Source organism: Halyomorpha halys, unplaced genomic scaffold (assembly GCF_000696795.3).
Source record: "Halyomorpha halys isolate HHAL.00 unplaced genomic scaffold, Hhal_1.1 Scaffold420.1, whole genome shotgun sequence".
In the NCBI taxonomy this organism is placed as follows: Eukaryota; Metazoa; Arthropoda; class Insecta; order Hemiptera; family Pentatomidae; genus Halyomorpha; species Halyomorpha halys.
Genome location: NW_027107456.1, coordinates 671,058 through 683,708, shown reverse-complemented (window position 1 = coordinate 683,708; position 12,651 = coordinate 671,058). Strand labels below are relative to the sequence as shown.

General features: G+C 28.4%; 2 protein-coding genes across 3 annotated transcripts in view; one reads left to right on the top strand and one right to left on the bottom strand.

Moving 5' to 3' along the window:
* The window catches only part of LOC106682510 (protein Malvolio), a 113,857-nt gene extending 111,149 nt beyond the window's left edge, over positions 1-2,708 (top strand). Inside the window, exons 12-14 of one of the 2 annotated variants that reach the window (XM_024359076.2) lie at positions 118-194; positions 1,112-1,226; positions 2,247-2,708. In XM_024359076.2, coding sequence (XP_024214844.1) covers positions 118-194; positions 1,112-1,211 — 177 coding nt within the window. In that variant the 3' untranslated portion in view covers positions 1,212-1,226; positions 2,247-2,708. The remainder of the gene's footprint in view (positions 1-117; positions 195-1,111; positions 1,227-2,246) is intronic. The other variant, XM_067045740.1, reaches the window with a different exon arrangement.
* A 1,662-nt stretch (positions 2,709-4,370) lies between these two features.
* The window catches only part of LOC136795381 (uncharacterized), a 678,193-nt gene continuing 669,912 nt past the window's right edge, over positions 4,371-12,651 (bottom strand). Inside the window, exons 5-6 of the mRNA XM_067045741.1 lie at positions 9,627-9,861; positions 4,371-4,622 (exon numbers count right to left, since the gene is read on the bottom strand). Coding sequence (XP_066901842.1) covers positions 4,546-4,622; positions 9,627-9,861 — 312 coding nt within the window. The 3' untranslated portion in view covers positions 4,371-4,545. The remainder of the gene's footprint in view (positions 4,623-9,626; positions 9,862-12,651) is intronic.

Genomic DNA, 12,651 nt, shown 5'->3' with positions numbered 1-12,651 from the left:
ATATATATATGTGTGTGTGTGTGTGTAATCCACACATGTTTAGACTTAGCTATATTTTCATATTATTATTGCTATGTTTATGATTTTATTTTCATAATTATATTATTTTGATTTTAGTTCATGAGAAAATTTATCTTGGGACAGTCGATAACAGTGTACCATGATAAGAAGGTTGAAGCTGTCCAACATTCCAGGTAAAATATTTAAATATCTGATATAAATGTGTGATTTAAAAACCCGAAAATATAAGGGTATCTCATACTGTCGAAATCATTTGGTTTTGTTAACTGTTTGGTGAAGGCACTGTGTTGGACGTTTTGTGTAACTTCTACGAAATTATTCATTTTTCTAAATTAATGAATTTGTTTTCTTTAATGACCACACTTAGGCGCTAGTAAAAAGTGATGAATAAATAAGTAGATGCTATTGGGAATAGAAGAAAATATCTCGATTTATATCCATAAAGTGGAATCCAAAATTTATGAAATTCAGTTTTTTTTTTTTTATATTGGTTGAAATTAGTGGTTCATTCCAATTAAATTAATGTTCAATGAAAAATAAATACATTAAAATTCTTCAGTGAAGTTGCTATTTTATACTATGTTATCACAAATTAATTAATTTCGGTTCTAAATTGTATTTCGAAAAGTAAACATTGAATAATAATAATTTAAAAGTTTTGTATTGAATTTTAAATATGAAATTAGAAAATAATATTCTTGATAGTAAAAAGGCTTGAGAAGAGAAAATATGGAAATAAAGTAGCAAAATTCAAATTATTTTTTTTATTTTATTATTAATCTATTTTTTTATGAAAAAAAATTATTGTTGATAATTCGTTCATTACATATTATTTAACTAAATAAAATTCAAATATATTAATTTTGATTTTCGACATATTTGGCTCATATTAATGAATTAATTACGTATGAAGTGGTAATGTGGTTATTTGTTTGCTTAATTGAGAAGAGGTTAATTAAATTATTTTTGTGTTATTTGTGATGTGATATAATTTTTTCCTAATCTATGTTTTTGTATTTCATGTCAAACATGTTTACTCTTATGCACTTGTTTCTGTCTATGCATTGCACATTTGTGTTGTGAACTGTAGCCATGCAGGCGAGCTTCATTTGGAAGATCCAATATTTGATTCTTTTGACGAGGAAGATGACGAGGATACATGTCCTATAATGAAAACATATGTGCACTGAATGTGAAAGTAGAAGGTAATCTATGCTGTCTGTCTGCATGTTGTCCCAATAAGATAGTTCAGTAAACTTGTTTTGAATTCAACGTTTTGTATTCTGATTTTACATATAATATATATATATATATATTTTACTTTATTTTAAAATTTCTTTTAATTTTTGCGAAATTATTTCATCTGGTTTTATATTTTACTATGTGGTTTCATATGTTATTATTATTTTATCTATCAAATAAATAAATAATTGGAAATTCCTTCATATTTGAAATTATTTAATGAGTGTTTCCAATTTTCATAAATTTCATTTTGTTCATCCTTAATGACCCTTAGTTAATTAAATTAAATGACGTCTAATAAAAATGTGGAACATAACTTGTGTGCCTAATGATGGTAAAAGGTGTTCAAAAAAGATTTTTGGTATTAAATACCATTTGTTTGTAGAATCTATTTATTTATTTTTACAGTAATTTAGAAAAGAAAAGATAATTGTTGAAATCACAGGTCGATTATCTAGGAGTAATTCAACCTATAATACAGAATAGTTTTTTTTTTCTTTCTAAGCTTAATAAGCCAGAAATGAAAAAAAAAAAAATTCTGCCTACTGCAAAGGTCCTCCCCACCCTTTTTTCACAACCCCTTATTTTATTTAATTTTCCGGAATTTTTATATTGAAATATATATCAAGTTGAACGAATAAGGTAAGGTAAACGATTTCTCTTTATCTACGTAGCATATCGAATTCATTTTATAAGCGTTTCTATTTTTTCATATAGTTCAGCGTAAACAGTTGATGGAATCTGATAAAATAATTACTAGATCATCTTTACACTAATCTTCAACTTTACTTGAAATTTTGGTCACTTTAGTCTTACTTAAATTTTATTATCCAATTTATAGGATTTTTTTTTTCGTTTGCGTGTAGTTTACGCTTATATAAACACCACATTCATTCTAAATAATTATTTATATAGTACCAGTATAATTTTTTCCATTTATCATAATTATGATAATTTTATTTAAATAACTCTATTTCTTTCAGATATCCGAACACTATCTCCTTTACAACCGGGAGTGGCAAGCTTTACCCCAAAGCCGAGTAAGCTGGTCAAAGAAGAAGTTAGAAGTCGGTTCGGAAGAAACGATGCATTGTTAAGGCTACGAAGAACCTTAATTATATTCCGAACCATACCACGAGATATTGGAAACGATTTCAATTTGAGAAATTATCATTTCATTTTTTTATTATAAGTTCAGACGAAGAGATTAACAGTATGTAAATATATTTTAAGCAATTGGTAGATACCAGAAGTCATTAATTATTTGTACATACTATTTTAAATTTTTTTAGAATTATTTCTGATGTTCCTTAATATGGCCTATAATTCATATAAATGTATACATCACGAATAAATATTGTAAACTTTAAGTATTACTTAGATTAGAATATTTTTAATAATTATTGCAAGATTATTCATAAATAATAATAAGTTTTTGTATAGAATGGCTTTTCTTTCATATAACTTACCCTTTAGTCAGCTAACCACTTAAATAATGGCTTAATGGTGAGTCTCAAATAACGGGAATTATTCAGGTCCCATGTTTTAACAAGCAAGTCTCAAAAAAATAAAATAAATTTTGAATGTTTAAGGTTAAATCTTAGTTAAAACTTCAGTCAAGGTAAACTCGAACGCTAAAACAAATCATATAATTTGAATTTGGACTTTTGCACCCGTTTTCGTGGCCAGAATAATGACATGAAAATTGTTAAATTAACTTTATCAAATCACTTAATACTGAATTACTGTCCAATTATTTATTATAAAACTCAAGGGTAACACCTATTAATCATAATAAAATGGAAATAAAAGAAAATTATGATAAGTTGATCTGTAATTAAAAGTTATAAAATTTAATGTGAAAAGTGTGACAAAATAGGGTAATTGTTGCCCTGGGTGGAATAAACTTCAAAAGTTTTTTAAATTATTGATGTAAATTGTAAATTTGTATTTAAGATTGTCTTTGAGGATGGCCAAATTGGCCGACGTTGGAATTTTCAAGAAATAAAGAGTGTTTTGAGACTTGGATAAAATTATTTTATTTAAACAATTGAAAATGAATATTTTCAATTAAAAATATGTTAATTATATTATGCCTGGACTATAGTAATTAATGTACTAAACTGTAATTTTTCCTTTATAATCAGATAAAGGAATAACTGTGAAAATAGTTATTATTTTTGGATAACAGTTATTTCATGATCGAGTGTCATAGGTACGTAACATAATTCAGAAAATTTTATTTATTAACTAGTAAATAAAGAATAAAACTTATGTTCCTAGCGGGCTCTGGAACGCTTTGCTTTTGTTAGATTTAAGTATGTACCATAGATTGAATGATCATAGATCATAGATTGAATGAATTGAAGTGGAAGTTGGATATGAATTAAGTAAAAATAAAAAAAAATACGTACAAATTATAATTTTTATGTCTTGAGTACAAATTCTATAACATTTTTTTATAATAATACACAAATCGTTTAATGTGCAATATCTTTGTTGATGATTGTTCTACTGTTTCAATGATTGTTTCTTGGTTTTTGTAGGGAACTTATTTCAAAGTTATTTTGTAAATAATAACTTATTTTAAATTCAATATATTTATAAAGTATGAATGGGATCAGAGAAAATGTATTACTAATGTAATAAATTAAACCCATGAAGTTAAAAGTCACTACTTACCTTATTATTATCGTACTTACTTTAAATATTTCAATTGAAATTTTCGAATAAGGACTGAGAAATACATAACTAAACATTCCATATTCAAAATAAAAGATTAATGAGATAAAGTTGTAAAGATATAAGATAATGAAAAGATAAAGATAAGAACGGAAATATAGATTAAACAAATAAAATAATCTTATAAGTATCGAGTAACAAATGCACTGTGTAATAATTAATAAAACATGGAAAGAAAAATTATTTTAGATCAATGTTTATTCCAACCCTTAAGGATGTTTAAAAAGGATGATTGTTAACAGACCGAATATCTTTTAACTTTGAACAATAGGTAATAAATAATAAAATAGATGTCAATGGGATTAAAACAATATACTAATAATTACAAAAAATATTTTTATTACAGTAAAAAACAATCATACATTCCAATTTATACAACACTTAAAATTATTTTTTGTTTAAAAATAAAATGCATCAAACCATTTCTACTTACAACGATAGATGAGCTTACCCTTTTTACACATGTATATATATATTAACTTGTTTTTGTTCACATTTTTTTTTTTGTTACAATCGAAAACAATTTTAATAATTAACATATCACCTAATATATACAAGAATTGAGACAAGAATGATGAAGAACCTCTTTGGTGAGTCAATTCCTTTGGGACTGTTTGCTGAAAAAAAAAATTAAACAAATCAGTGAAAAAATTAGCAAATAATGGGTAAATAAATTTAAATTATTTAAGCTCAATTAGAATACGTAGCTCAGTAAGATCCCGTACATCACTATTTAAAAATAAAAAAGACGAGTTAATTTTTATATTCATAATTAATGATTAATCATATATTACAAAGATACATGGTGCATGGAGAAAGTAATTAAAAAGGACCTTTGGTTATGCACAACTGAAAAACCTTCATACATTAGAGACTAGGGTTAAGAAGTATAAATCTTGAGTGATTCTTACAATTTTTAAAAATAAAAAAATAGATTTTTAAGAGTCTCAAAACCGTTGTTGCTTTTTTTTTTTTTTTTTTTTTTTTTTTTTAGAAAAATCAACTACCGTAAAGTGGGGTGACTATGGTATATTTTTTAAAATGTTTTTTATTCATAAACTTAATTACGTTTTAACTGTTGCAATAATAAATTTGCTTTTAATTTTGAACTATCAGGCTTCACTTTTCAGCACAAAAAATTGTTCTTGAAATATTTTTTATACAAGAGATACACCAATTTGTTTTGTTCCATTATCACCCAGTGACTTTGGTATACCCATTTTTATTATGGTTTCCAAGGGTATACATCTGGAATTAATGAATACATCAATTGAAGGACGTAGAAATATTTTTTTATCCATAATTTAACCTGATTGAAGACAATGTTGTAAATTGGATTTCTCGGTTTATACAGCATTTTTTAAAATACATTTCACAGAATAAATTGTCTGAACAATTAAAGGAAATAATAATGGTGGACATAAAACAATTTTTTTGGTTGAAAAACATTTATTATTTAATGAGGGTAACGATCCAAAAGCACAACGTGGGTCCTACCCCGGGAGCATTTTACAGATGTCAACATCCCCAAGAATAAGTTCTATTGCATTGTTCTTGATCTTACTAGAGCAGCTTTTTCTTGAATGTTGAACTCACTTTTCTTCGGTATAATTCCTGTGGAAAAAATCTAATTTCTTCTTGTACACACAGAAGGAAATTCGTTACACTACTTCTCGGAAAAAAGTGAAAATTTGGGAAAACAAGTTTGTATTATAATTACAATAGGGTAAAAATGGCTCACAGCAGGTTTACTAGAACCCTCCCATGTTTTGGTGTTTAATAATTGTAAAATCTTGGAATAACCTTTTCTGTCATCAATGGTCGGGATCGACTTCAGCAAAATATTAATAACAACATAAACTTACTCAAAGGAACACTATACAAACCACGAGGACTCAAAAGGAAAAGTTTGGAATATCATGTTGCATGTTGTGAGTACTATAGTCACCCAAATTGTACCATAGACACCCCACTGTACAGTGGTACCTTGTATTCATTGTTTTGTCATTAATTAAAATAGAAATATGCAGTAATGCTGATCTGATTGACTTTTTAAAAACAAAATATTTCGTTCTTTTTTTTTTAATTTATCGTACAGAAAAGAGATTAGGACATTAAAAAAAATTACAAAGTAGTAAGAAGATAGAAATTTGAGAATTACTCTCTTAGTACCTTTCAAGTAATGGAATAAAAAAATATTGTGTCGTCGTATATATATTTTTTATTAACTATTGTATATGATTGCAACTATAATAATTAATATAGTAATGCTATGCTTATTAAAATGACGAACGCAACAATATTTAAAGAGTTAGGAGGGAGATAGAAATATGAGGAACATTCTCTTAGTACTTAAGTCTCGAGCAATGGAATAGAAAATATTATGTAATTGTATCTTTTATGTTCACTAACTATATGGTTGTACCAATATTGTTGAATATAATAATATATTAATATTATATATTTTGAAACAACAAAAGCAACAATGAGATAAACACTGCTCAGCTCTCAGAGAGCTGATAGACGTATTCAACGATGGAACAGCTCAGTTTAATCTCTTCAGCTAGACTTGCTTCTAGATAGCTATCTCTATAGCACATCCTAAATTGTCTTATCTCCCAAGAAAGCCCTTGTTTAGATTCCGTTACATTATACTTGCTTATTGTTATTATTATTATTGACATTTGTAAATTATCAAAAATATCGATTAATATTATAATAAACAACTGTATAATTTTTTTTTATTGATGGGTTTTATGAAGGTCATTCCAGTTAGTTAAAAGGAGAGGTTCAAAAGGTGAAAATATTAGGTTAATTGTTTATTTTTGTCTTGATAGGCAGGATGGGAGTCAACAACGAAATCGGTGTTCGTATGTTACGTTTTCACATTTATTAAAACTTATTTTTGTTTTATTTTATCAATCGGCCTATTGGAACATAATTAATCTAGTGAACGTAATTCATAAAGTTAAATTAACAAAGGAACATCCTTTACATTAACATTAAGGAAGAATAATGAGATAAAGATAATGATGAATAATTTCTTAACAAAATTCCTCAAATTCAAAATTGCTAATTCGTGGACAAAATGGAAACATACTCTTCTGTGTTTTTAAAAAAAAACATTATGGCTTTATCGCAGTCATAATACAGATATAATGTTTTTAATGCGTTATAAATTTTTATTTTAGATATTATTGAAACAAATTGGTTAAAAATCAAACTTTTATTTAAAGCTTTACCACAGAAATCCTATAAACAACTGTTTGTTGGCACACAAAAATTGGATTAAGAGTCAACTGCATCATTAATCAGAGTGGTTAGGAGTTGTACCTAGTTGAACCTATTGTAAAATCAAATATCTTCTAAACGAGGAGAAGGTGGTTTGGGGTGCGGTCAAAATAAGACACAAATAAGTTGATGTAATTTGTTTAATCGTGCCAACCTTTCGGCTAGAGTTTCTAGCCTTCATCAGGGCTAAGAACAGAAAAAGATAACAACTAATGAATACAGAAAATAAAAAAATAAAATATAAACAGAATGTCATAAAGTGAATAATTTTACAAAAGGATAAAATAAAGTGATGAGAGATATACATAATATGTAAAAATAAAATGTATACATAGGTAATTGAATAAGTAGGTAAAATAACATAATTAAGGAAATAAAATAAAAATGAAGTTATATAATGCAAAGAAATATGAATATATTAGTTGATAATAATTTAAAAATTAAAATATAGAAACACAAATAAAATTGAGAGAAAGAAAATATATATATATATATATATATATAACCATAATAATTGACAAAGAGGCAAAATATAAGTAAAGTTTAACTAAAGAAATGTATAGAAAAAAATATTTTGAAAACAACAATAATAATATGTGGTGAACATAACTAATAACGCGGATAAAGAAAATTGAGAAAAGAAGGGGTGGTAAAATATAGATAGGGAAAAAAATAAAATAAAATGAACCTGTCAGCTTGAAATCTAACCGCCAAGTGGTATTCTGCGTCGAGAACGGCCAAACTCCGAATTAAAAAATACGATACAAGAATGACTAAGTGTTTTTAAAAAGAAACGTTAGGAGTGGGTAAAAAATAAATAGTAAAAAGTAGAAAATATATACACTATTCATTAAAACTAAATATTTAAACAGTAATTCTAAAAATGCCATATTAGTCAAATTTAGATTTGATAAAATACCAGTCAAAGAAAGTAGAAGACCAAGTGATTTTCAATGATTTATACAAAGAAGTTTGATTATGACAAATAAAGTGTAGTGTAGTATAAAAATGTATTAGTAATTGAAACTTAATAATATCCGTATATTCAATGAAGAAATAGTGTGGTTCAGACGTGCGATAAGGTTCCTTTTTATCAGCCCGGTTAATGGTCGAGTAGCTGCCTTTGCAAGTAATCTACTTTGTGCCAGAAATTGTGAGGCAGCAGCAATGAGAGAGAAAAATGTAGATCTATTTTGGAGTAGACTAAGTCTCAAATGATTAGGATGTAGCGCAGCTTAATAATAATAAAAACAAAATCGAAATACAATGTAATAAACAAGTAGGTACGAAGTGTTTTCTTTTTAAACTTTTGCTATCCTCCATAACTTAATCTAAACATTTTCAAATTCTTAAAGTTCCTTCTAAAAAGATTTAGTAGTTCAAGGAAACAAGAAGATCTTAGAAGTAGAGATCGCGGAGCATAACAATGAGGATAGCAAGAGGATTTTTTTTTTAGAATATCAAGTTAGGTCTTGTAAAAAAAAAGTTTGATGATTTTCATAATAACGGATAGTGCATGGGTACCGAGCATAGAATAAACTAATGAGGGTATGTTGTGAGGTTCAGGTACCTCAACCCTCATGTAAGCATCTACCTGTTAGACGCTTCCTGTTAACGTGTTAATCGTCTGATTTCTTTTATTTATTTGTATGCTAAAATTATATCAACATTGTTCAACTCCTATTTATAAAATGAATGAGTAGTATTTAATTTGTAACAATCAAAACCATCAGAAATAATACGAAGATTTAAATTTACCAACAATAGAATATTACTAATCATCAAATTACTCTTAAAAATATGTAATTAATATACACAATGTAAAATATGTTTTATAATTAATTTACCTAGTCATTTTTCACAGCAATTTTTCAAAAGAGACATCAAAAGAAATATAGATATGAGCTATTTAAAAGAGGGAACTGGAAACCCTCTATCGACAGCTATATTTGCAGTTACCATTTTACGGAAATACAATTTAATTATTTTTGAACCTATTTAAAATTATTTTAAGAAACGGAGCTGCTCTTTCCATATTTTTATTTTATTTTAAAGCTAGAATATTATTTTTCATTTATTAGTCGAAATGTCATTGTTTTTTTGGAATTAAACTGTGACTTAAAAGCTGGGTTTTATGTATTTGATCTAGTTGGGAAAAGAAGAGTTTTAAAACGGAATTTCAGTTGAAAAAAAAGGTATGCTTAAACTCACAGTTAACAGTAGTATTGAGATGTGCATGGCTCAGAAAAAAACTTATCGATCTAGCACTGGACCTGTGTCTACATCATATCTTAAACTACGCTTCCAGATGAATATAGGTTCATACTTACAACGATGTCTAGTGTTGAGTGATCCGACCATGATGGTCTGGTAGAGGGAGGACTCTTTGACGACTGCTTCGGCCTCCTCCCGATAGAAGCCCTTCACGACCGCCGTGCACTTGAGCCGCAGTCCTCCGCCTCTGAAGTGGCTTGGCTTCAGGTTCATCGTTAGGTACGTGGCGCTCCAATGCAGCGCCTCCGACAGAGGTACCACCCGTCTCTCGCATGTTCCCTCCTTCCAGCACTGGAAAAAACGGTTTAGTAATTTACAAATAATCTTAAATATTCTCAAATTGAAATAAATATAATAGCTAATAGTGAACATTATACAAAAATAAAAACCATTGTTGTGGATTATAACAAATATGCTTACGATCAGTGACGTAGTGCAATCCTACTCTCTTTCAAAGGAAAAGTGAAACCAAAAAGGCCACGCCCAAGGAGGTAAGGTATACATTGAGATTGTTTGTTTGTTTGTTGTTGTTGATTAATAAACCGGTGATTGGCTCGTACCCTTCCCCTATTTTACTGCCACGTCTCTGATCCATCACAAGGCCCGCCTTTTTGGCTTCACGTTTCCTGTCAGCTTACTCCCACCATATTCCTTCTTCAAAGTTTCTGATAATTACGATTTCCCTGTTCGGTGGTGTATTCTGATGAAGCGCATGGAAGTTATAACCTTCTATTGAACATTTTAGCTTCCTATGCTAGCTTATCGTACTAACATACTTGAATTATTAATAACAGCTATACCGTTTTATTACGTATTTAGTGAAATAAAGCACAAATCACCAATCTCACATAATATTTTACTGCCACATTGAGATATTAAAAAAATGAGCAATCAAATTGAAAATACTTAACATCAGCCTAACAATCAATCAGTTGACGAGAGTTTCCTAATAAATTGACCACTTAAAAGAATATACAAATGGGGAGTAATATAATAAAATAAAGAATATTAATAAACAAAAAATAGGTTTTTAATAAATATAAAGGAGAAATAAAAGTGTTGATGATAATTGTAGCAGTGGGAAATCTCTTTTACATAGCCCTATTGCTCATACCAGATGATTCGGCTATATTCCTACACTACCTTCCCGTCAGATGTACATAATTAATTGCTTTTCTCAAGTGATATAATAAAAATATCACATTATTACTTTGCATTATTTAAAAATATACTACTATAATTATTATCTCTCACTTAAAGATTTACTTGTGTATTAACGGGGAAATTATAATTTTGTATTTAAAAATATATGTGCTAGGGGTTCATTAAATAAACAGATATTATGATTATTTCTAGATATCAAAATTATATATATCCTACATTAGACTTCCTTTACTTTTTTTTATGTATACATATTTTAATTGTGCATACTTTTTAAAATATAGTTACATTTCAGCACATATCAAAGTAATATTCAAAGATTATTTTTTAATACTGTACATAAATTTAAAATGTAATATGAAAGATTTAATTGTATAATATTTTTTTATTGTTAGTGTCTGGAGATCATATTATGAACAAGTATCATGATTTTTATATCATTATGATTGGTTTTTCATAAGTAATATTTACATTTTTGTATTTACCTATGATTTTATTTGCATTATTCCTTTATTTTACATTCAGAAACTTTAAATATTGGCTGTTTATTGATTATCATAATATTTGAAAACTATTGAGACATAATATGTAAACAAAAAGATATAAGAAGTATGCGAAGAATAAAATAAGTTAATGGACAATTGAATCAGCAACAAGAACATGCCTGTTTGTCTCTAGAACTATTTGGAAAGGAGAAACACTGATAACCCATCAACAGCTCCCGGCAAGGTTTTTATGGTGACATTTCCTTCGGCGAGAAACGGTTCAGTAATCTTCAATAGCCAGGCTGGGCTGCAAGGAACTTACTTGGCTCTTAGAAGAAAAACAGCTCGAATCCCGATGATGAAAGGACTTCGTGAGGGGCATGAAGAGAATCCGTTCTACACGAAATAGCTCTTCAGCGATCCGTTGGAGCCCGATTCTTGCCACAAGAGCCCCTCGATGAGAGAGGGGTCTTAGGTTAATAAAGGGGCGGACCTCTTTACTTGGGCAAACAAAAACATATTTATTTTTTATAAACATTATGATAAATCTTTAATTATAACCTAAAAACCTGCGGTATTTCCCAACTGGTATGATTGCACCTTGGACCCACAGCTATCCGCATTTGTAGAATACTTTTAATTAAATTTAAAGTGAATGAATATTTAAATTTTTACTAAGTTCTACCATTCTGATAATCTACGAACTAAACTGATTATGGATGCCCAAATACTCTTTATACATACAAACCAGATTTTATTCGTTTAGATTTAAAATCTCGTCAGTGTCTTAGAATTTATTTCTTTTACAGAAATCCCGTGTAAGGAAGATTTTTATTTCTAAAGGTTCGGAAGAGATATGCGCATAGAAAGTATTCCGGTTGGAAAAAATAATGAAGCCACTTTAAATCTGTATACTGTTAATATAGTGTTGAATCTGATAAAGCAGCATACTCCCTTCAGCCTCTTCTCTACCTCACAATCCACTATATACAAGGCAGATGTAATCAAAATGAGAAAAATAACGTAACAAGGAAATGACAGGTTTCGGTGGTACAGATTCACGGAATCTTAGGAACTTTAAGTATAGCAATGGATTTTGGGATAAATGGTCATTTTAAGAAAGGGGTTTCAGTTATTACTCTAAGGGAATATTTCGGTGTTTGAGGTTGAGTAAAGGATCATATGAAAATGAATTCAGAAGGTGGTTGGAACCATGAATTTTTTTTAACATTTCAAGACTAAAATCAGCCGATGGCCATCAGGTTTTGATCTTCCTGCACGTTTCAGATCTCCTCCATCATCTCCATATAATGAAAGGATACGTAAATCTCGAGGTCGTCCGCATATAATTGTGGATGGAATCTGAAATGTCGTCAGTTTATTTATCGCTGTTGATAAAATATTAGTGCTTTTCTCTCTCTCTCTCTCTCTCTCT